General features: G+C 32.5%; 3 protein-coding genes across 3 annotated transcripts; 1 reads left to right on the forward strand and 2 right to left on the reverse strand.

Annotated features, from left to right (window-relative positions):
* Window positions 1–355: 355 nt before the first annotated feature.
* Window positions 356–4599, forward strand: TRIADDRAFT_26155 (uncharacterized protein; the record flags this gene model as incomplete). The annotated part of the gene is made up of 4 exons (XM_002113142.1): window positions 356–607; window positions 2052–2231; window positions 3268–4210; window positions 4403–4599. 4 exons carry the CDS (start codon window positions 356–358, stop codon window positions 4597–4599), a joined length of 1572 nt encoding a protein of 523 aa, XP_002113178.1.
* A 1871-nt stretch (window positions 4600–6470) lies between these two features.
* On the reverse strand, window positions 6471–12153 carry TRIADDRAFT_57070 (uncharacterized protein; the record flags this gene model as incomplete). Its single annotated transcript, XM_002113508.1, has 16 exons — window positions 6471–6700; window positions 7113–7199; window positions 7298–7469; window positions 7714–7758; window positions 7883–8096; window positions 8184–8290; window positions 8421–8547; window positions 8653–8811; window positions 8898–9046; window positions 9144–9230; window positions 9329–9620; window positions 9710–9764; window positions 9936–10149; window positions 10255–10786; window positions 10950–11047; window positions 11530–12153. 16 exons carry the CDS (start codon window positions 12151–12153, stop codon window positions 6471–6473), a joined length of 3192 nt encoding a protein of 1063 aa, XP_002113544.1.
* Window positions 12154–15696: 3543 nt separating this feature from the next.
* Window positions 15697–19133, reverse strand: TRIADDRAFT_57071 (uncharacterized protein; the record flags this gene model as incomplete). Its single annotated transcript, XM_002113509.1, has 2 exons — window positions 15697–15759; window positions 17010–19133. The coding sequence occupies 2 exons, from the start codon at window positions 19131–19133 to the stop codon at window positions 15697–15699; spliced, it is 2187 nt and encodes a 728-aa protein (XP_002113545.1).
* Window positions 19134–26102: the final 6969 nt, after the last annotated feature.

Genomic DNA, 26102 nt, shown 5'->3' on the forward strand with positions numbered 1-26102 from the left:
CAAGCATTGTAGTGCACAAGAAGTGGCTTCTCGTCCTTCTAAATTTGGATGAGTAGGAAATCTGCAAAGAAAACGCTTTATGATTTGATATTGCTGATAGAAATCGTCTGCCTTGACTACTATTTGCACAAGGTGTACTTGTCTACTTTATTAATTAATGATACCTATGCCTTGAATTATCAACTCCGCAGAGCATAGACTGTCTAATAGAAAGGGAAAATTATTTTTTGCCTTCCTTCTTACGGGTGCCAAATTACACATCAATGCCTAGCTTTTGTTAGGCGATCCAAACTGATCAAGAAGGAAAGGAATCAAACGTTATTCTTGGTTCTATCAAATTGTTATAGTATTGATGATGGCATCCAGCAGTAACGGCAATAATCAAGAAGAAATTAAATGCGAATTCCTCGTCAAAGAAGGTCGCTATAAAGTATCGCCATTATCTGCGTCCTACAGCTACCAAAAAACTACTTACCAGACAAACCACGGTAATCCGGTCAAACTTTCCATGGTAACTTCCAATTGCGAAGGAGGCCTTTATGGTAGATTAGTCTATAACTATGGTCGTGAGTTATTCACTTTCGCATATAAAGAAAGTACTCGCCAGGTATAGTTGTATTTCTCATCCATGCGTCTGATATGATTAGATATTTGCTTTACATCTACTTGACACAATATTATTCATCATTTTGCCTTTCCTTCTCGATATTCAATTCATTTTGAACGATTGTACACTTTATGCTCATACTGTGACCCACCTTCTTGACGTGAGCAAGTCTAATCAGTCCCCAAGCTTAACAGCAATCCAATTCTACTCAATACATTGACGATGCTTATTCGCGTTACCTGCCATAAATACATTTCATGATTTTGTAATTGACGTAATAGACGTATCATTCTGAATGCGGTAGTGCTTCCTCTAAAATAAAGAAAGGCCTTTGACCAAAATGCAGTATTACCCTATACCGTCAGGTCTACCTATACGGATTATTTGCAATAACATGCGATACTAGTGATTTTTGTACATTTGTTATTTTTAATTCCTCTCATATGTCATTACATCATCATTTCTACATTAAAGTACAGTATAATATTAATAGATATTTCAGTAATCGATAATTCATATCCTTAACAATTGTCGCTCATACCAGATGCTGTACAGTTGACTATACAAATCGTATTGCTATTACTTCCATCTAATTGAAAGTGATTTTAGAGTAACGGTATAGAGGAAGGCGATAACGAATATGTTATTAATACTACTATGATGGGTACGCGTACACTACTTATAGTCGTCTATAGCAATAACCTTACTACTAACCTTCTTAACAACAATTTAAGTAAATTTTAACTTTACTTTGAACTCTCCATAAATTTCAATTACATAAACTAGAATAGCTATTCCAACAATTCCCCATATTTAGAAAAAGCTTTCCAATTTCACTGACGGTAAATCGACTTTCTAACAAAGTACTGTAATTAAAACCACGACTCCTAAAGCCTCAAATTACCCCAGTAATCGTACGTGTGTATTTCACCAGCGTGACAACATAAATTTCTCTACTAAATATATTCGTTATACGTGTACACAATTTCGCGTATTTGTACTAATATAGTAGACTTTTTTCGGTACACCTATGTCTTAACCGCCGTTAGAATTCAGTGCATATAGAGCAAAGTTGTCCCTAATAACGCTGTTGTATTTGTTATTGAACAATTGTACCCTAAAATCAACAGCTAAGTTGAGGGACTACTGTAAGTGTTACTACGATATCATAACATTGCGTCTACAACTTTGTATCTGGCATGAAAATATGAGATACAATACAAAATATACATAGTATCCCTACCACAAAACTGCCTGAATTACAAAATTATCCCTGGTCCTTGTAATATTTTAGCCAATCTAGTAGTAATTCACTTACTGATAACTGACTTCTAGCGATAGGAATCATGAATTCAATTTCTTTGCTAATAGTTATAATTATAATTAGTAGTTAACGTTTTAATGAACCATCGTTATATTTACGTGATATTTTTACCATTAGCAGGATACCGATAACAAAATCTTAGATAAAAAGGCATACAAGAGCGCGATACCTTTATGCCATGACTTTAACTTAATCACCAGAAGCCCAGATACCTTAAATTTAATCGTCGGTTTCAATACTGGCCAAATGCAGCTAATCAACGTTGTCAAATATGAAATTATGAAAAACTTTAATGAGAGCGTAAGTGCTACTTATTTAAAGTTCGTCAATATTTTTAATCATTTGAAGGTATCTATTCTATGTGCTGATCTTTTTGTAGCCTAATTGGACCAATACTTTATCTTTGTCCTACAGTATATTATTCTTAACTTATACATTCATAGTTTGCAATACTCTCATGATATCTACAGTATAATACTAGCCGCTTTAGTGGCCTAGTTATATCTTATATACTTGTTGAGTGGGACCTAAAAAATATAAATTATCTCTAGTATCTATTTTTAAGAATTAAGTTGTAATTGCAATCGGTAACAAATAAACAGGTGTGATTGTGTTAATGAAAATACTTAGTTACTAGAAATTTATGCAATTCTATGTCTTCGCTTATTTTAAAACTGACACGATATGATTTAAATGTAGTAACATTCCGTAGTTAACAGAATATCTTGATATTTAGCCAAGATAACATTGTAAACATTATAAGAAATAATGACACTAAATAATCATGACCATGCTTATAAATCGTATTTTTACAGTACAAATTAGATACATAAAATCGCTTTAGGCATAACCTATAGACTGTTGTAATGATTACAAAGAGCAGAGTCAATCATAGCAACCTTGATTGTTTGATCGTCACAATTATCATAAAAGTGATAGAAAATTTGTATTATAGTTGCATCTTAAAAACTTAGAATCAAATTCTTACATCATTTTAAACGGATTTACTATAAATAATTAGTTGTGTAATAGTTTTTTCCGTGTATACCAGTATACATATATGAAAATACTCTAGCGATCCTGGGAAATGAAGGCATGCTGTAGATGCCTGGCAGCTATCTGATACAGAATTAGCTATAGCTTGCTAATAATTTAATTTATATTAAACTCAAATACTGAAAAAGTGGCTTAAATTTTATTTATTACTATATACTAACGGTAATTTCTTATTTAAATATTATGCAAATAAGCTTACCTTAGTTTCACCGTCTTAAAGATTTTGGCTGCTTAAATGAGATGCATTAGGTAATAATTTGTTTTCTAATTTCTGTTTCAGCGTAATATTGATAATAGTAAAATAACATGTATTAAATGGATACCAGGAAAGGACAATTTATTTATAGCATCTTACTTTAGTGGAAATATATATATGTATGATGATAATTTGCCGTGCAGCAATGGACCTATAACATATTCAGTTGTTAAAGAAAGCGATGACTTCAGTGTATATACAAGCAAAAGCAAATTGCAGCAGCGTAATCCTATTTATAAGTGGACCATTGGTAAAGGTGCTGTGAATGACATGGCTTTTTCGCCAGACTGCCGTCACTTAGCCACGGTGAGCCAAGATGGATTTATGAGAGTGATCAATTACGAAACAAATACTGTTATATCAACTATGAAAAGTTACTTTGGAGGATTACTGTGTGTAGCTTGGAGCTCAGATGGCAAGTGCGTCGCAACTGGTGGTGAAGATGATCTTGTTACGGTTTGGTCATTTACTGAAGGTGTAGTTATCGCAAGATGTGATGGCCATCGCTCATGGGTGAACGCTGTAGCTTTTGATCCCTATACTATTTTTGTTACTAATAGAGATGATGCTAGCTTCAGTGGTAGCGAGGATGAAGCAAATGTAAATTGTCATAGAAACGGTAGCAACGAGGTTGAAAATTCCAATGTGCTATCATATCGTATCGGTTCTGTCGGACAAGATACCCAATTCCTGTTATGGGATATCGGAGAGGATATCCTCACTTCTGAAAGACACAGGAAACAGCCTCAAACGGTTACTGTTAACTCTAACACAAATAGTAATTCTAATACTATCTCTAGAGCTTCTATCAACGATTTAAAAATTGATGGAATTAGCGACTATTCAAATAAATCAGATAGCTCAAGCTCTAATAATAAATCAGATCATAGTCATAATAACAGTAATAACAGCAATAATAATAATAACAACAATAATACTTCCATTACTACTACTACTAATAATAATGGTAGTAATAGTAATAGTAACTCGCATTTGAAAGTATCACCGCACTTGTCTAAAAGTAACAGCTTCCTGAAAGATAAACCTGAAAAAGAAAAGAAAGAGAAAAAGGATAAATGGGATAAACGCTTTGGTACCGGTAGGAAAAAGCACCCTTTTGGTAAAATTCATCCGCAGAAAGAGAAAGTTGAAAGTAAAGAATCAACTTCAATTAACATACAATATCAATGCCCAAGTATTACCGAAATTCCATTAATTGAACCAATAGTAGCAAGGAAAATCGCTCATGAACGTGTTACGTCTTTAGCCTTCACGGAAGATTGTATAACATGTGCTAGCCAAGATGGTCAAATTACTATTTGGATTAGACCAAACATTGTTAGTACTCAACTGTAGAACGTGACATCTAGAGATTACACATATTTAATAGACTACTAACAATAAGGCGGCCTATTTAACTGTATGCAGTATTTATTAATGATTGTTGCATTAAATTTGCACTTTTGTCCATGAATTAGTATCTAACCTTCAATTTTTTTATTGATAATTCACTTTTTACAGTCCACTCCACTGAACACTGATCCAGCCAACGAGGGTACTGTACAATCATGTAAAAGCTCACAAACATCGCAGTCATCAATTGGAACTGTACTATAGAACAATAATCAGGTTCATCCTAATTTGTATACTTATGGTTTGCCTTTTGCTTCAATAGCTTTAAGTTTTTGTATATAGTGAGGAATAACTATTTCTAATATCATGTACCTTACAATTACAATATAGTTAATATTTGAAATATAAGATATAAGTATACAGTTGTGATTATTAGTATACAAATATTTCTTTAGGTAATACAACTTACTTTCAACTACGTGCAATCAATCCAAATGGTTTTGTATTTATAATTATCCATTATAAAACTGTAAGAAATCGCTTTTGCTAATTAGTTGAAATTATCATATTTAATTACTGTATTCTAATCAAATATACACAGTTTGCAAAAAATGATAATCATTAATGTCGTTTTACTTTCTCGACTGAGAATGAAATGCTATGTAGAGGACTTCGGCAATTTGAAAATTCATTTGTGTGATCATAATTTGATAAAGTATTGATCCTACATAACGAATCAATTTTTACAGTGTTTATAGCATTTGCTGCAACATACGAATGTCCGTTTTTTGTTACTAATTCCTAGCATTACCATAATCTTAAGATTGCAGGTGTTAATATTGTTGATAGCATGCCTGGCTATAGTTTATTGGTATAGATATGTGGGTACGTGCATTTAGTAGTAAATGCTGTATCATAATCTCTTCGTTAACATTCGGAAAACATGCTGCTTAAGATAAAAGGAGACCGAATGTCTCATTATAGCAAATGGAAAATTGATCTGTAAATGGATAAAAATGAATAATTTATCTTTACTAGATTGCTTTGTTGCTAATGTATCACCGACCATTTCATATGGTTTTAGTACCAACTCAATAAACAATAATACTGTAAACGTATCAATTTTGATTTAAAATTTTTGGTGTTTTAGACAATACGGTTTAACTAATTTATATGGATTATGAGCAACACATTAACAGAGACCCTATAGCATTCTAAATGTTATATTAGTGGAGGGCTCTATAGAATATTTCCAGCCGTGTACTGTACTGTACATTCCTCTGATAAATTTTGACATTTTGTACCCGTCATATAAAAGTATGTAATACTTTATTACCACTCGCACATTATACAGCATGACTTGAAAGATTTACGGAGTGAAAACGGTCGCAGTAATTTAAATTATATCATTCAGATAAAACCTCTGACGATTAAATCCAACACAATTCAACACGTTAGGCACATTTCTTTAGAAGAAAAGCAATAGTCAAACAAAATTGCTGAGCTAGTGATGAATCAATCAGTTACACCGAATATTGATAAAGAAATGCTGGTTTTTATAAAAAAAATAGAAGAAAAGCATACATCCTTCAACTCGCCGTTTAAAAGGTATGACCTGGATACTAGTAATTACATATCAGCAAGTTGTAAATCAGGATTAAAGTACATGCATAGGACAAATTTCTTTATAGGAAAAACCGATGAATCAGTTAGCAAAATACAATATTTACAGCAGTATGCGATCTGAAAAATTAATATAGGACATTGTTTACAATATGCTTACAAATGTAGTAAGCATGATGCAAAAAGTGTCTTTGTAACTAGACATAGGACTTTTATGTAATAAAATTTTCATAATGAACATTTAATAAATTCTAAGATATTCCCAATAATTCCTTTATTGCATGATATAATTTCAACGATTGACTTTTAGCTGTTTCCAACAAGGTATTGCCCATACATGAATAGGCCGTAGAGCATAACTTATTAACAGCAGACCGCATACTTGCGCTTGCACTTGATCCACCCAACAAATCCCAAATAACCGGTAAGACATGATGAGTAACAAGTTGAGGCTTTCGATCATACGCTGTCTTGACTAATTCTAATTTTAAAGAATGGTATTTGTGTTATTAAAAGTAGATACTTACTTAGTTTTTGACGTGTACGTTAATGTTACATTAATACATAATTATTAAACAATTTTTAAATAGGTGAATATATGTAATTACTTGCTACCAAAGGCTAATTTAATCCGCTAATGGACGCAACGAAATTTTAAGGCAATAAACGGTTATAGGCAAACAGCCGTGTATTAACTAGATGAAATTTAGATATACCAATACTTTGATATAACTTTTCGTCTATATTTTATCGATAATAAATGATAATTCAATCATTTGTTGACAATTAAGGTTTTACTTGACGATTGGTATCAGCCTATTACCAAATTTATATCTTTATAAAGTACAGCAAACAGATGGTTATATTGATTTAATTTCATGGTGAGGATTTACCTGATAATTTTTCAATCATTTCAGGTTTACTTCTTATACTACTTTGCAAAGAGGCATTAGCAAAGGATGGTATAAGTATTGTATTATCTAGGAATTATAACATAAAAATGCAAAAATAATATTCTGTTAATTCTGAATTAAAAATTATGTACGCAATAGAAGGTTTTGGCTAGGAGAAATGTTACCTAAATGTGTTACTAGAGCATGAAGTGTCTGTAAGGCAGCATCATGAATACTCTTTTTCTTTGAAGCTAAATTACTGGCTAACGCTGGCACCACAGAATTCATAACTGGGCCTAAATGCTCACGAAGGCGAGGAATCATTGCTTGAAGTGCTCCTAGTGCTTTAATATTAACCTTAATGTAATAACAGTATAAAGTTAATTTGGTTGAAATTTCTATTTTGACAACTGTTAATTTCCGTCATTCGACTTTGATCTAAAATTCTAAGTACTTTTAATTTTTTATCCGATTTGATTATTTTTAACTGAAGTAAAGAACATATGGTTCTATTATAATTAAAATCGAAATCTACCCTGTAATCTATAGACTACTTGTTTTCAAAGCTCATTAACTCATGCATAATTATTATCAGTCTTACCTTGCTCATTGAGTCTGTTAATCGCGGAGTAAACTTATCAAAGACCTGTATAACATCGCGTCATCATTAATGTAAGAAAATAAATTTAATCGCAACAATTAATAATCTTGAAATTAGGCCAAATAGGCATCACTAGATTCTGTAATATTAGTTATTGCTGGGAGCCCACCTTTACAATGTGTGACGCAAAGGAAGATATATTACAGGTATTGACATAACTGACAAGTTGCTCAATTGCGGTTGATCGATCTGTCCAACTTTGGGATACTAAATCATCTAGCATGCCATCGGGTAGATCAAGTTGCGATTCCTGTCTTGCTGTTCGATTTGGAGAGCGTTTAGTTCGAGTTACTGATGAATTTCCCGGTGATTGTGCATCATTGCTGTAAAATAAGTAAGAACGGATGTAGACATTGAATATAACCGTTACGAAACCTTAATTGCTGCTTCTCGATGAAAGTTATTCTTACCCGGCCGAACCAAATCTGCTTAAGCGTGAACCATCTGTGACACTTCCACTAGCTTGTGATTGCCGTTGCTTAGCTGATGGAGTATCGGTTGGCTTGCTGCCTAATCCCTATAGATTATAAAATGCATGGAATTAATGCAATGTTTACTCTCTAGGTTATCGTATATCAGTCTGTATCAGTCTAAATTAGCTTGTTGATAGCTTAATACACTCATAAATTAGATTACTGTCAGCATACCTTCGTACTAAGAGTTTCTGCAATATCCATTAAATGGCGGGCTTTAGAATCTGGCAATACTCGCCTAACATGTTTTTCAAATTCTGGATGTGGTATTAACTTACAGATGATTGACTTCGCATAATACCTATACGAATATTAATAAAATAGAATAAAAAATTATTTTAATTGATAAAATATAGCAAATACTATAGAATCCAGCACAAGCATCAGACAGTTAATGCTACGATACCTTGTTTCCGAAGAGCCTTCACTTGTAAACTTTTCAATGACAGGGATTACCTTTTCTGCAATTTCTCTCGGCCCACCTAGTAATCGTCCAACTCCTAACCTCTCTATTGCTGGCTCCAATAAGGCTGCAGTCGCTTTTCGAATAACTGCGTTCTTATGGCTGTATTGTGTTGACAAAGAATTGAAATAATTTAGTGGTTATGCTTAACTTTATGAATTGGGAAATCATTGAAATTGAACAGTTACCCAGAGCCTTCGTTAATAAGGGTAAAAACGCATTTTGTTGGCGTTACTTTAGCAACCATCGCTTTTAATGCTTTCTCGGCATCATCCCATAAAAAGACGTTGGTATCAGAAGCTTTACATATTAATGTTTTAGTGGTGAGATCAAGATCCTATCGATGAAGCCATAGCATGATATTAAATTCCAGCGCAACAATGTAAATAGACAAACTCTTTTTCAAATTAGTCTTTCTATCGAAATTACCATACCTGATCCATTTGTTTGCCCAAAACGTTAAACAATTCTTTCAAGCATACACAGGCATTCCGTACAATCTGTGAACGTAAATTCTTGACCTAGAATCAATCAATCATCAGTATTAGCAGATATTATCGGAATTGTCTACATCGTGAGTTAAAAGTACGCTTAGAACGATTTCAACAAGCTGTTCTACCTCGCTGACTACAGGAACAAGAATACTATGAAGTTGTGGAGTTAATACGCCACTGTGATGTTGGCATAGTCTTCGGATAAGTGTAATTCCTTTGTGTTTTGTTTCCCATTCTGGATTTGCTATATTCTTTAATGCATCGCGCAAAGCCGCTTCTGGATTGCTGACAGGCTTTAACTCTTCAACCGGAATAACGGTATTGCCGTCTTTGACTGCAGAACTATGTGATACAGCAGATGTTCTCTGTCGTCCGCTAGTATCGTCGGAAGGTGCTGATTCGTTGGCTTGATTAGATCTAACGGCCAAAATCAAATTATACGATCAATTATAATCTGTGTACTTGCTTATACGACATGAAAGTAAAATCAAGTTTTTTCATCTTACGCGTTTTTTGTTAACGTCCGAGCTCCTACTGCGTGGCCGTCTAACGTACTAGGTGCTGCGTAAGTGATAGTGTAAAAGAAGGGAATAAAATCGATGAATATCGTTCTTGTAATCGTTAAGGAAAGGGGCGATATTGATTGAAAAGCTTAGGAAATTATGATCAAGATTTCTAGCTACCCTACATGTCGAAATTGACAATAATTGTAAATGCATCTCTATCGGTTACCTTGTGTATCGGATAAGCGAGAAGAATGTTGGTCTGCTTTTCGTTGTCTTACTTTCTCAAGACGAGGTTGTTCTCTTGCTTTCAAACGTTCTTGTGTTACCTTTGATAATGTAGTACTGACTGCTGGTGATTCCATTTCGCCATCTTGCGACGAATTTCTCATGCGTTTACCAACGAGCGCTGACGGCATGTTACCGGTTATGTTTTTATCGACCTATAGCAACAAGATTGCAAACAACGACGGTGAGCGAATGATAAATCATTTTGTAATTGATCTTTTTGAAATATCTGAGTTGCAAAAGGTAACATTTTTAATCACCTGTTGGACACTATTGCGCCTACTATCACTGCCATTAGCAGAATAATTGGCCATAACACTAGACGATGCGCCTAATTTATTTAACATTTTATGGCCCACTACCATAACATCGTCTTTATCTTGTAACGATATGGACTCTGGATAATCTTCGCTAGAATTTTTATGGGATGGAGTTATTGTTTCATCATGCAATTGTAGTTTCCTTCTTGGATTGAGTTTTTTATTACTAGGTGAAGGATAGGTTTGTAAATTATCCTCAGAGTTGCCAAAATCGGCCATAAAATGAAGATAGGAATCAGTATTAGCTAGTTTTTTAGCTAAAGCTGGAACAGGTGGAGAACTGGTCCTTGATGTACTATCATCGCTGCGATTGGAAAGGCTACTGGGATTTTGTGAAAGTTTTTGTTCGCCATAGGATGCATTAGAAGCAATATCATTAGAAGTAGTATTCGTAAAATAGCTCAAATTTGATCCAGTATCACTTAATTCGCCGCTATCGTGAGATATTTGTGATCGTACACCTGTCCAGCTCCTATTTCATAACATAGCAATTGTTCGTTTCGTGTTAATAACGATATGTCATAGAATAAATTGGAGTGGCGTTGCCTTAGGTACAGGATTACTAAAATTTTAAAAATATCATTACACCCTTCAAAATCGATACTAGCCTATCATCGCCATCTTGCAGCGTCGACCCCAAACCGCTATCAACAACCTGTGATATAGATGATTTTCCTGTTTGGCTTCGAGTTGATTCTGCATTGGACCTTCTTGAATCTATATCTCGATTAACCTGCAAGATATTATTTTAAAAAATAGTAGCAGGATTATTGAACCGATAACACTTCGGTATCGCTTAGTTTTGATTGCAAAATTGCTAAGATTAAAGATTTGATATTAATAAGAAGGCAAAGAATTGACAAGCTTAGATAAGTTTGATAAGAAATTTAAAGTACAAAGTGGTAATAGAAGCCACGTCTAATGACTATAAATATCTCTACGGGTAGCTACTGGAAACTTGTGATGCAGTTTAAATCATTAACGGATGCAATATAGATTTCATTACGATGGTTTCGATTCCTTATTTTTTTATGTTAAAATAACGTCTTAGCTCTAAGTCAACTCAAGGATAATAATGAAAAGCTCAAGGTTCAATTGGAATAGTCGTAAAGCGCCCTAATATCAATTTTACATATCTCAGCCTAATCCATGTTATTAGTGGCTATAATACTAGGCCAATGTTCTAAAAGGAATGTATTAATTCTGTAGACTTACATCAGATGATTTGGATTCCTTGGCAGGAGTGTCGTTACCTGCTAACGCATTACTTCCTGTTTTAAGAGATTCTTGGCTATTAGTATCATAGTGCATTTTTTTTAGCTGTTTTTTACGCCGCTGTGCAGAACGAGCTAACTTTGGTTTCATAGGTAATGGTGAGGAATCTTCTGCTTGCTCATGACTGGATTCGCGATCTAAAGAGTTTACACGATTTACATCATCTTTACTATCTTCATTATTCGTCATTTTAGGCCATGTACTAGATAAACTAAGGCCTTTAGCTGTAGAATCGGTTATTTCACTCAATTCATTACTAGGTAAGGATGGATAGAATAGTTCATTTGATGTTGTTTGTCCATTTCTATCCACTAATGACGATTCGCCATCCTGAATAAATAATTTCTTAGCACGAATACTAGTAGTGGGTGATTTCTTTCTGTTTTCATGCCCTAACGATAACTTTGAGTGTTTCTCCAACAGGTTTTTGTCTTTAATTTTTCCACTGCTATCAAGGCTTGAATGATGCTGCAATAAATCAGAATCACTTTTACTATCCTCGTGGGAATCCTTGAATAAATTGGTAGGACTCTTTTGTCCAATAGGTGCCAGAGGTTTAACCATTCTAATCTAAAAGTTCATTTAAATGAAAAGATCTAATTATTATAAATACTTTCCATATACAGTGACGATAAAATTACCGATGATAATTATAATTGGTACGTCTTTGGAGAAAAAACGTAAAAACATGGCTTGGGCATAAAATTTAACCTTAATGTATGACCTATTTTATGATAGACGATTATAATAGTTGAAAAATAATGAAATCGTAACTAAAGAAAAATGCAATCTATTTTTTATAGTAACTAAAGCATGAAGTCAAAATCTTGACAAAAATCGATGGACTTGTTCATTATCATTATTTTTGCAAGAATATACTAGAGAAGAGTCTACATTGAAAAATCAGAATTTTACTTTTGAAATGGTATGATCGGATGCTTGTATTAAAAATGGAATCATATTTTACATAATTGATGCCGTCGGCTATACAAGAATCAGTCTTAGCTCAAGCTATGAAAACCGGATGTTGCTGTCAAAATCTCATTAGCGCCATGACAGACTATTTAATTTAATGAATTGAACTAGTTGTAAACGCAAAATTATTAATCGATAGCCATTCCTTGAAGTCTGTTTTATGAAAAGTCGATTGTAGAAAGCTGGACAAAAATTCCCGTTTGATGGATTGAAATAATTATAATTGCAAAATTGTTTAGTTAATAATTGATGAATTAAGAGTTGTAAACACAAAATCATTCGTTGACAGCTAATCATTAAAATATATTTCATGAAAAGTATATTATAGAAAGTGGCATGAAAACTATTCTGTAATGAAGTTGCTGCAGTGAAGATTCGTAATGTCCATGATATAAAAGCTGTCATTCTCAAATTATTTAGTACTATGGCTAAAAAAATTCATGGGTATTTTCAACTCCAATATAGGATGAAATAAAAGAAAAGGCTAACAATAAGTATTAATAAATCCTATCCATTATTAACAATATTTTAAAAATAGTTTCTTTAGCAAGATCGAGATCCTTTAGTCTAGAATAGGGAATTTAAGTGACAAATGGCAAAAAAGTAAAAATCTGTTGTAACCTTGATCAATAGTTAAGTACATCAATATCTCCTTTGAATCTATTCATATTAGTTTCAAACTTCTCTGCAATAAAATAGACAGTGATACAGTATTTAGTCTAAAATAATAATAATACTAGTCTGGAAAGAAGGAAATTTAAGCCTATTCGCACGGATAAATCCCGAGTTTTTAATAACTGTCTGCTTTAATTCAGACTTTTAAAACTCTGCAATCTAATAATAAGACTCGTATATATTGATCGATTCGATCTGTTTATAACTACTGTATGTTAGATAGTGTTATGGCGATGCTTAACCAAAATAAATACAAGCATTAAATCATTTTATCTTTCTGTTACTCATAAATGAAATTATTAGCTCATATACGATATCCTTTAACAAGTATAGTCATAACCCGATAGTATTATGGCGAGCAAAATACTCTGTATTTTCTTTCTCATCTCTCTCACTCAAAGAAGACAATTAATCCATAGCCACTAACATTAAGGGTTAAAACAACGCTAGTCTGTAAAAAAATAGCCTGATTAAACTTATCACTGTGCCCGTTATAGAAAACTAATTGTAGATTCACAGGCTAAATTTTATTCTCGTTCCATCTAACTGAAAGGAAAAAGTCAATTGCAACGATAGAATATGAAGAAACACTCAACCGTGAACATTAAAAGAAGGCTAGTCTATGACAATATAAACTAAACTCTCGATATGCTCGTTTTAGGAGATAATCTAGAGATAACGACTTAAATTAATGCCGTAATATCATCCCAACTCGGATAAGAAAGTCGATCTCAACGAAAAAAAGCAAGTGTTATAGTAAGATGAACAAACTGAATCATCAGGAAATTATTGATATAAATTGTCCTAGTTTTACATATTTGCCCAATTGTGGTATGTAAGTACACAAAGATAATGTACAACAACCGTAATACTAGATGTTAATTAAATAATCTGGAGATATAGAGGCAAGCCAACATAAACGATGTAAGTTAATTAACAAGTTTCAGGATTAAAGCCAATGTTAAAGTAACGACGTATTAATTAGAGCAAAATTATCTTGTTGTCGACGTCCGATGCCCAATCATCGTTAATTAACTTTATGACGACTATGCTTGATCAACCATAGTATTTAAAAGAGGATTATATTGAATTTAAAAGAAATGATAATGTTATAGTAGCGAGATATTAACTAGAGCAAAATTTATCTTGTTCTCGACCAGGATCAATGAAGTCCGATACCTCAATCATTCTTAATTAACTCATGACGACTATGCTCGATCAGCCGTAGTATTTATAAGAGGATTATGTTAGATTTAAAAGAAATGACAAAAGCATCGCACAATTGGCCTATAAATCTTATAAAAAGAATTATCTGCCTTTCTTCTGAAGCTAAAAGCAGCAGGTAGATCATTCCATTAATTAAGCAACTTTTAGATTTAATAGAAAGCGATAACATGATTGTACATAGTTATTTAGGAGTAAGTACCCGCGTAGGCACTTGTACCAACAATTGGCTCATGAATCTTGATGAAACAATTCTTTCTTCTACTGTTAAATATATTTACTACTAAATCAACCTCCAATGTTGGAGTTAGAATATTTCTTAAATCAAGCGTAGCCAATTTTTACATGTGGTATAAAGCGATAAAGTGATTAAATGTAATTATTGGCGACTAAACAGATGTACGAAATCATTACATTAGGTGTACATGGATTTATCATGATGTAATCGAAATTTTCTCTTCAGACATTCTCTTAGCAATCGAAGTCATATCGATAGCCGCTTTTATAGCTGATGCATAGGGTAAACCTTTAATTACATTCACACAGGGATAAATTAGAATTGCGCTAGTATGCATTTCAGTGTGAATACTATATGCGATAGACTTCAAAAGGATGTTTTATAAATCAGTGAGAATATGCTTAATTTGTTACTGAAAGTGCTAGAATTATAAACGGCTGTCCTTAGAGTTCAATCATTTTTATTCTTCGCGGTAGTCTATAATATCCTACTATGGTTTGATTAAATCTTTTAAAATTAATTTTTTCATGAATAAAACCAACATAGTGCAATGCCACCTTATTTAGTGAGAGACAGTGGTAAAGTTTAGATTATCTTCTAGCTAAGCAAATAAAGTATGGATTTTGTTATAAATCTCCTTGGAGAAGGAAAGTAATAGTGAAAAATATTCGTATAGATTGATATCATTTCTTACTCATATTACTATCAATTTTTGTAGCAGTACTTAACATTATCGTAACTGTTCAATAAATTACTAGTAATTAGAACTTATTATACAATGTATAACATTCAATCTTTATTGCTAAAGATTTGTTTTAATTGTTGAATATTATACGTAGTTTCTCCGATCTATCAATTCAGATCATTTCCTTATAGTAAAAATTTGCTATTGCTAATTCTAATTAATATTATTTTTTTCCTCAATCAGCAAGTATTATAATGATGTATTGAAGTTACGATTTCTAACATAGCGAAATTTTTAATGATGACGAATTTCAGTTGTCATTGTATAATTTAAGCCGTGATAAAGAGTCACGCATAAAAGTCATTTTATAGCCCTAAAAATTAGTTAAATCTTAATAAGTTATTAAAGTTATTGTATTCAAACTAGTGCATTCCTCTTCATCATCACATCGAACGATGGCGAATTTCCAACTGTAATTTTATAACTTAAGCTGTGATAAATTGTTACGCATCTAAGCTACCCGATGACCATTAAAATTAATTGAGCTGTAACGGATTATCTATAATAAGATAATAAAACTATTCCAATTGGTACATTCTTTCAATATCACGTTCAACGATGGCCAATTTCAGCCTGTAATTTTATAGTTTAACCCTTGTTAAAAAAATCACGCTTACAAGTTACGGTACATTTTCTTCCAATATCAAATTTAACGATGGCTAATTCCAGCCTATCGTTTTATATTCAAGCCGTGATAAATTTACCACGCTTTTAATCTATCTCACAACCCTAATAAACAATTGATTTTGAATATATTTTTACAATATCATAGTGAATTGGCACAATATCTTTCAAGATCAATTAAGGGATGGAGAATTTCAGTTTTTCCTTTTATTATATATGCCTTGATAAATGCGCGTAGTTACGCATCTCAGTCCCTTCGTAACCATGAAAAAATTACGATATTATTGTATTTTAAAGGATTATCTGCTTTCCTGTATTTAAACTATTTCAAGTAGTACATCCAATATCATGGTATAATTGAAAGTTATGTTTAAACAAGATCAATTTCCTTCCACAATTCATTTTATACCGTAATTAATACTGTGACAAATAGTTACGCTTATTAGTCATGATAGCTATTAAAATGAAAATTACAGTATTGGATTTTAACGGGTAGTCTTGATACATCTACGCATTGTCGGTATACACTATACTGTATTTAAATCATTTCCAATGGGTATAATCCCTTGAATAGTGTAGGATAATTCAATAATGATGACTAATCCTGAAAACAAATCTGTGAAATAAGACTAAAGGAAAATAAATACCACCCAAATAACCTAAAAGATTGTGAAGTAGAGTAATTGATTTGGCTACATTGATACATGGCATGCCCTTCCCACCTAAAACCTTATCGTCAAAATTGAAGGGTTTTACTTCAATCATATGAAAATTGTTCAAAACGATCATTTAAAAAAAATTAAACTGTCGAATTAAACGCAACATAAACCAAATTTATCTGTGTTGGAAGTAGAGTAAGAAATCTTGAACATTAATGAATATTTCTACCGGTACTCCAAATCACGCCTGATAAACTGCTGGGTTAAATATTCAACTTACGTCGTCTAACGATGCGTTGCGATTTGTTTTGGGTTTTTCAGGCGATCGTGGAAAATTATTGACAGGTTCCCAAGGTAGACGAGATATTCCAGCACTATGATTCCTTCGGCCACTATTAACGCGTGGATTTTCCGGTGATGATATTGAACAATTAGATTGAGATCTTTCGTAAGGATCAGGCCCTTCTCCTTGTAATATCCACATAATATCGGCTTCCATATTGTTGTCGCGTTTACCAGTTGATTTCGCCGATGTCGGTAAGGCATGTGGATAATGAACAAGATCATCAACGCGAGCTAATTGCTTACGATTAAGGCGTGTTGTCACAACACGACATAGGCCAGGAATATTTTGATTATTTTCTATTTTTGTAACAATTGCCATTAATTCACTACGCCGACTATGGCCGAATAATGAAGCTAAAACCGCTATGGCTTCCAATGCTGCTTGACGTACACGACGTGTTGGATCAATTAGTGTCGGTAGAATAACTTGGGCTGTTGCTGTTAAATCGAAGTCAGTACGTGGATATAATGACATAGCAGCAATGTAGATATTTAAAATTTCTTCTTTACGACGTGGATTATCGTCATTTAAACTGGTAGCCGCAATGTCTAGTATCGTTTTAGGTGATGATTTCTGTATCAAGCAGAGGATCACTTTTAAACTTTTTTGTCGCATCACAGTATTACTGAGAGCGCCTAATTTATTAACTAAACCGCGAGTGAGTATTTTCAACGCTGGTCGAATAGATATATTTAAATTTCGAATAACACTATGAAGGATATCATAAGTAGATAAGACTATCCTAAAGTTAATATCGTCAAGTAAATGAATTAAAAAATCAGCAAATCCTTTAAGATGCGATCGTATTTTTTGATAATCGTAAAGGCCAGAAATAAGTGAATGTAATTCTTCGATGCCCTTAGCTCTCCATTTATATTCATGATGTTTAGTATATTCAATAAGATGAGATGGTATAAAACCAAATTGTAAGTCACCTTCATTATTTTCATGTTGAGAGTTATCGTTAAAATGATGACCTGGAGGAATACCATGTTGAGGTGGCGACCCTCTACTAGCATCATCATGATATTTATGACTATGAACGTTATTCTCTACTTCATCTTCATCTTCTTCTCCTACTTCGACATCTTCGTCTGATTCCTCATCTTCTTCTTCTTCTTCTTCTTCCACTTCTTCTTCTTCTTCCACTTCTTCTTCTTCTTCCACTTCTTCTTCTTCAACTTCTTCTTCTTCTTCTTCTTCTTCTTCTTCTTCTTCTTCTTCTTCTTCTTCTTCTTCTTCTTCTTCTTCTTCTCTTACTTCATCATCTTTTGCTTGTGTGTTATTATCGCCATGATTCATGTTATTACTTAGTAATGGTTGCTTACTACTATTACCATTGGATTTATGATTTACAGAAATTGGATCGTCTTCTTGAGTAAGAGGCGACGATGGATCAGCATGCAGATTGGTTAAATTTTTATAATACAGTCGAAGACGATTAGGCAAACGTTTAAGATAAAAGGTAAATTTCTCTTCACCTATTAAACTACGAATTTTCTCTACACCTAACATAGGAGTGGTAACATCGCCATCAGGATCATTTTGCAATTGGACCATTAGCCCAAAAAATAGCTCGTACATATCGTATTGGATAAAATCATGCGTTAATAGCACCGGTAATGCAGCTATACACTCTAATCTTAATCTAGGCATATGACTACAAACTCCATGTTCTGCTAGCATGTCAAGAATAGATTGGACATGAGAGGTCGATTTCATAATCATATGGATTGTAGCAATGGCTGAAGTTTTAATATTGGCTTTGCTATGGGCTAAGTTCAGGATTAACGGTTGTATAATAATTTCCAAGTGATTGTCGATATAGGCCGATTGGCTCGGATAAATATCGCCTATCAATTGTATCGATTCCAATCGAACACTCCATGCATCAGTTGACAAGATATTGGATAGTAAGTCGAAAAATTGAGACGGTTGAGTAATTTGAAGTCGTCCATTTTCACGGCGTAAATTATTTCGTAATTCTTTAATATATTGGACACGTTTTCTTTCGTTGGTCTCTCTCTTCAAGGCAGCAACTAAGCCGCTATCGTCCATGATTACTTCTTAATAATTGACGGCCAATACATTACATTGACATCGATAGAGGAGATGAAAATAGCCAATCATTGCCGATGCCAACACTTACCATCGGTTCATCTACGATCATATTAAAATAAAAAGGCCGGACTATTAGAAGATAAAAAGTAGACTAGACCATTGAATTAAAATGGAGAGAATTTTAGAGTAAAAGAAGAACAATTTTAAATAAGAGTTAATTAAGAAAGAGGGAGAGAAAGAGAAAAAAGAGTACATTTCTAGCTATTCTATCTCTTTCTATAGCTTACCTTTTAAGCTAATCAAAGTGTTATCTAGGGTGAACGATGATGAAATACTCTGAAGAAAATAAAACTAGTGCTAGTAAAACAAGGGCTGATTAAAACTAAATTAACTCGATGATCGATTGATTTGTAGTTGTGGATTTTATTGAAATGACAAATGAGAATAAATAACGACTCGTTTAATGGATGTTTAGTTGTTATCAGCGAGTAACAATATGGTTAAGTGATGATATTACTAGATAGAACTTTAGTCTCAATTCTAAGCTTGATGATGTTATGATGATGATGATGCTAATTCCCACTAGTTGTTGTATGCGTTGCCCTGGTAGTTTATACTAACGACCGTGAAAATTTTCCATCAGACACTAGAATATATTATTCAGAGTAAGGAAAGAATGACCAAGCACCAGACCAAATGCTATATAAAGAGTACAATGTCCAAGTTGTCGATTAATACACAATATGGATGAAAAAAAAAAGAAGGATAACCCAGACTGGCCCTTATTACCTTCTATAGACTAGAGAATACATTCCTATAATAGACTCTAGTAATGGCTACCACTACAGTAAAAGAATTGTCCTAATTGTTTCATATAGAAACGATTACGTCGGTTGCGAAAAGGGAGCGTGGTTTGAACTTTTGCCGAATAATACAAATCAAGCCATGTACCCTAATGAATAAGAATGCTCTCCATGTTATGATAGGTTAGCACTAGTGTTGGACTAGTTAGTAGTATAAAATTATATTAGCAATCTATCAAAATTAAGCCAAATAATGGCGTTATGACGAAATAACAAAATCCATTGTCCAACAACTGTTTTGTTATATTATTTTTGTGGCAAATAGTATTCAGAAGAGAAATCAATCAAGTCAAATCTTTCCCCTCCCTAGTCGTATAGTATGCTTGCAAGATGTCATATCTATTGATCAACTCAACTGAAAAGATTGGATTGATTTGGGTTTTTCTCTCTCTCACACTATCTTACAATTCATTCCATACATTGCTTCCATGCACAACAGGATATCATGACATGCCACTCCATCAATGATATTTGTTATCGATACTGATCTATAGCATGTATGGCTTTAAAGTATTTCCAAATTGATATTAGAAAAAGAAGGGATAGCTTGCTAAGGCAGAATCAATAAAATTAGCCAATCTTGGATAGGGTAAAGTAGAAACTGGTAATAATCACTAGTATGATAGCAAGATAGTAATCGATGCAATTAGATATGGAAGAGCATCATCTACTGTAGGATACGAATGGATGCCAAAAATTGATATTAATCCTCTTCTGATAGAATGTCCATCTGAAGAGAAATAATATCATGAGATAGAAATTCAGGTGACAAGCAAAACTCGCCCATAATCGCTATCTAAAAAAATTGCAACAGGCTAACTGTCTATTACTACAATCCAATGTTGCTACAATACATGCTCATCATCAATGTATATCAGCTAAATTTGCTAATTAAGTAACATGACTTAATCATGCTGGTGAAAGACAATCTAAATATTCTATACTCTGTTAATGATAACGCACTTGCTTCCCTATTTCCTTGACATAATAATATAACTATGCAAAATACTAAACAACCATATTTTGATCCTGGTCCAATCTGTCAACACAAATTATCTTAATTTGCCCGTTAAGTATCATGACCCAATCATACTGATGAAATACAATCTAAAATATTATATACTCTATTAATGATACAGCACTTACTATCCATTTCCTTCATTAACACAATATAGCTATGCAAAATAACAAAACAACCACATTTGATCATGATCCAATCTGTCAACGATATCGGGACTATCTTGTAGCACTACAATAAGACCTTGATCGTAGCGTATATTGAACTAATCAAAAATACGAGAACTATCACATTAGATCATGATCCAGCCTACCAACGATATCGAGAATATCTAGTAACACTGCAATAAGGCCTTAATTAATCTTAACCTATATCGAACTATCCAAAATACTGGAAAAATCACATTCGATCATAATTCAATCTACCAACGATGCAGAGACTATCTAGTAACGTTGTAATAAGGACTCAATCGCAACATATATCTAACTCTCCAAAATATTAAAATAACCACATTCGATCATGATCTAACGGCCGATGATGTCAAGACTATCTAGTAGCACTGTAATAAGGCCTTGATTGTTATGTATATCATGCTAATAAAAAAAATATAACCTGCAGTGGTCTATAATCTGTTAAAAAAGTGGCTAGTTTTCTATTTCTAACTATGCAGAAATTTAAAACTGACTAAAATGGTTTATCTAACTAGCGAATGATATAGCTATTATCCAGTACTGATAAATCAACATTATTATGATATAAATTTACACCCCTAAAAATTTGAATTGTACTTTTCTAATCTTGGATTAGCTTGAATCTAGATATAGTAGCCATCTAAAATAAGAATCAAAGTCGCAATCAAACTCAATAATATCTAGTATGCAGAAAAACACCAGCTTGCGAATAATGTCAATCCTATCTCACATTAGAAATGTGTCGCGTGCTAAGAATACAACACCTAAAATCATCTATAGCACGGACGATGCCACTAATTTAAGGAGAAATGTTTTTACTTAAGGCTAGAAGGATAATAAAATAATACTAATGAGGCATTCAATTAATGAAGAATTGATTTAGATTATTTAGTTCATTATATTTCCAAATTTCTTTCATCTCAATTCGTATTCGTATATGGTGCTAACTTCAAATTGGAATATATTCAAGCTCAATCCTACCCATCACGAACAATACGGAAAGAACAAAGTCAAAAACTGGTAGTTAATATCAATAGAATACCAAATTATTAAAAAAGATTTAACTTGATATTGTCTAGAATCAATAACTCAAGCGATGCATAAGTTGTCTAAAGAAAGGATAGAAAATTTTCTACTATACTGATCGAAAATTAACTACTGGTCAGCCTATCTTTGGATAGAGTTAAATTATAATTAGAATATTGATGAATTTTAATGACAAGAATTAATCATTGTTTGTTTTTCACTAAATTATTTGTTGAATTATATAGTAACTAACGATAAAAACGAATCAGTAAAATTGTTTACTCAAACGTTTTCATTAATGTTAATGCTAAATCATGTAGAGAAAAAGACAAGATGATTTTAATGCTGACATACATCTTACAGGAATATGCTATTACACTGAACCATAAAATGGTGTGAAAATAGGAACCATTGTTTATTTTTACTAAATGATTTGTTCAACTATTTACTAGCTAACGATAATAACCTTAACTAAAACTGTGAGCTAGTCAAATTCATCCTTAAAAATGCCTTCAAATAGCTATAAATTTGTATTGTCTTGAAAAAAATGGGACCTTTTTTTACTCAGGTAATAGCTCTCATCGGAATGTTCAGTAAAAGGACAACGGAAGATGTAAAATAGAAGCAGCTTTTATTTTGTATTCAATCTTTGACCGGATATTATTATCAAATTCAACTACCCCATCATCATTCTATATTAATTTCAATCACTCATCGAATATTCATCGTAGTCTTATTTGCACCACAATTAAACTTGAAAGGGGTTATAATCATACTACTACATCAATTTAAATGATGTATAGTGCATGATTTTATCATAAAAGAAAAAATGAGACGATTTCTTTACTAGAGTGCATCCAAATCTTTCAATAGTCTGATTTCTATAAATTCCTATAGCTGATTTAAACGCCCATCGCTGTTGTTGTGTTATTGTGAGATGTGCACATAGAAAACAATACAATGTTATATAAATAATTGAATATTAATTAGCAAAATTAACTAGAAGTAGTATGTGTTTCCAAGAAAAAAATGCCATTTTGACAACTTGCTCCCGACAAAATAGCGCTTCTAATAGGCATGATAAATCATTTCTTAGAATAATATACCGTATATTAAGGTATTTTACCATCTATAATAACATTGATAAGGCTGTGAACTTCAATCAATTTCTGTTGAAAATCAAAGTAATATAGTCATTTAATATATTAACTCGATATTTCTACAAGACTAAAAAGAATAAGTCAATTTTAAATACTGAAAGCTTTCGTCTTATAATGATAGAATTTAATGCTAAGCAATCTCAATTTGTTGCAACGCTCAAATCTAAACTACTGTAGATTAAGGTTATAATTGGGTTTCTAGCTAATTTAGTTTCTACAAGTCCTCTATCTATCTGTACTAAGGCTATAAGAAACATTCACATCTGAGCTAACAAACATCATTGTGTGCTCATCGATGAAAATTTCATTGCTTGCTAATGATTATTTACCCTTCACCTACCAAATCGCGTAATCTAATGCAAACCACTTTATTGATATAGAGATGAGTCATAGCTCAAACTTTTCCAATTGCATACCGTTATTTGAAAGTATAATCTTTACACCATGACTATAAAGTTTATAAGATGCAAGAGTGCTTCAAGAAATCCCATTTTAGTATTTAACCATCTATGTCAATGTTGTCCTAACAACATTGTTGGAATACTTACAAGGACTGCTGCATAAAGCGGAGCATAAGAATTCCTTCGCGTACGGTGTACATTAATTTCCAATAATCTAACAGCATACAAACACAAATCTTTTTCTACAAATTACTATTATGATACTACTCTATCTATTCAGACTTTAGGATCGACTATAAGCTGTAAACATACCAGTAGGTGCACTCATAGGATATGTTGCAATCGCTATTAATTATTGATGATTTAATTGCATAAACACTAAAGTATTCTCTAGATACCATAACCAATAAATAGATAGCTATTATATGAACCTCCATTAAATCAGAACGGCTGTTGCAGTAAAAACAATTACATTATCACCGTTCGCGACAATAGCAATTACTACCGTTTTGTAATTAGTTGCTCTTATTTAATTCTGATTGTGAGAAGAATGGTCACTATGATTTTACTAAATAAAATCGATCGGATGGACTATATTAAATCAACCACATGATCAATAACCAGAAATGATTAATGTCAACAACAACACGTTTGATTGGTTGAAAGTGCCTAAAGCTATGAGGGGAGGCCATGGCGTCAATTGTTATAAAATTAATCAACTGTTATGTAAACAACTTACAAACAATAACAAGCCTGAAACGAGATCAACTTCTACGGCTTGATAAATTCATCGATACAACGTTATACTCATCTTCTTTATGCTGTAAGGAGATTAATTGATAGTTATGGACTCTATGGGTCTGTAATCGCTGTTGCCAGCTAGATTCTGCGTGCAAATCACATGATGAAATCCATTAAGTAATTAATCACCGCTGAAACCATATTTTGTTTTCGGATATACGGTATGAAAGATTATGACGCGAGCGGAATAATAATAAACATTATACAATAAATTAAATTTCATACTAGTACCCCAATCTGCTAACATTGTTGTACGTTTATTCCTCATATGCAATAATTTCAAATGCTTAAGATAACAATAAGTAAATGTAGACATAAACTATATTCTCCTAAAAATTAAGATTTACTAAAAGTATGGTTTATTTATTTTTTGATAAGAGATTAATAATGAATGTTGATTAATAAATTAAATCTCATACCATTACTCCAGTCTGCTAACGATGTTGTACGTATCTTCCTCATATGTAATGATTTGAGTAATTAAGATAGCGTTAAGTAATACAGACATGAATCATTATATTCCAACAAAATGAGATTTATTAAAAGTAGAGCTAATTCATTGTAACTGTAGTTTATGGTTTCTGTTGTATATATAGTTAGTAATAGATTAAATACGATATGTTAACCATAAAGGCATAAATAAAAGGAGACACTATATATGTACGTATATGATGATTGTATGGTAGTACTTGTAATACAGTAGCTGATAAATAACATTGTAAAAGGCAGACTGATAAGTTACTAATTGTAGTGCGAAGTATAAACTGTAATCATATCGACGTGTAACCTCGTGTAGCTATAAATACCGATCTACTAATAATAAAATGCGGATATCAATCTTACTCACGGAGTGAACTTATTATCGAAGAATATAACAGTTTCGATAAGATATACTAAATATGATAAAAATACCGTTTATTGGCATAAGCGTCAGCATGTACTACCATATTCAGTTGGACTAATATTGTTATAATATGATCAATCTTATACTGATGTAATTTATGGACTTGACAAGATATACCGCTAATGATAAGTACAAGGTATAATTGATAATTGTAATAAAAGACACTCAATCTTCCATTTGATGGTAATATTCTACAAATGAAATTTAGGGCAGTTTGCAAAATGACCGATTTCGCATCCGGTCTCGTTCATATACACATTAATATAATTTATAAACTTCATAAATCATGAAGTCGTAAATTTTTATAAACAACAAAAAAATCTCTCGAAGGTTAATGAAATATAATTTCCTACATTGTTTTCACAAATCTTGTCAAATTAAACGTTTTAAGCGCCATAATATGGGACAGTAATACTGTAACAAGACCATTGATTTTTTAATGTACTATTGAAGCAAAATTGTTTATTAAATATATATGGTAGTATTTACATAAATCGATATTCATGAATTACTTGGCAATGCAGGCAACGACAATAACGATCATTACTACTACAATTATACATTCTACAGAAACATTTATTGTACGAAAAATGTTGAATCCA

The sequence above is a fragment of the Trichoplax adhaerens genome, genomic scaffold (assembly GCF_000150275.1).
Source record: "Trichoplax adhaerens TRIADscaffold_6 genomic scaffold, whole genome shotgun sequence".
In the NCBI taxonomy this organism is placed as follows: Eukaryota; Metazoa; Placozoa; class Uniplacotomia; order Trichoplacea; family Trichoplacidae; genus Trichoplax; species Trichoplax adhaerens.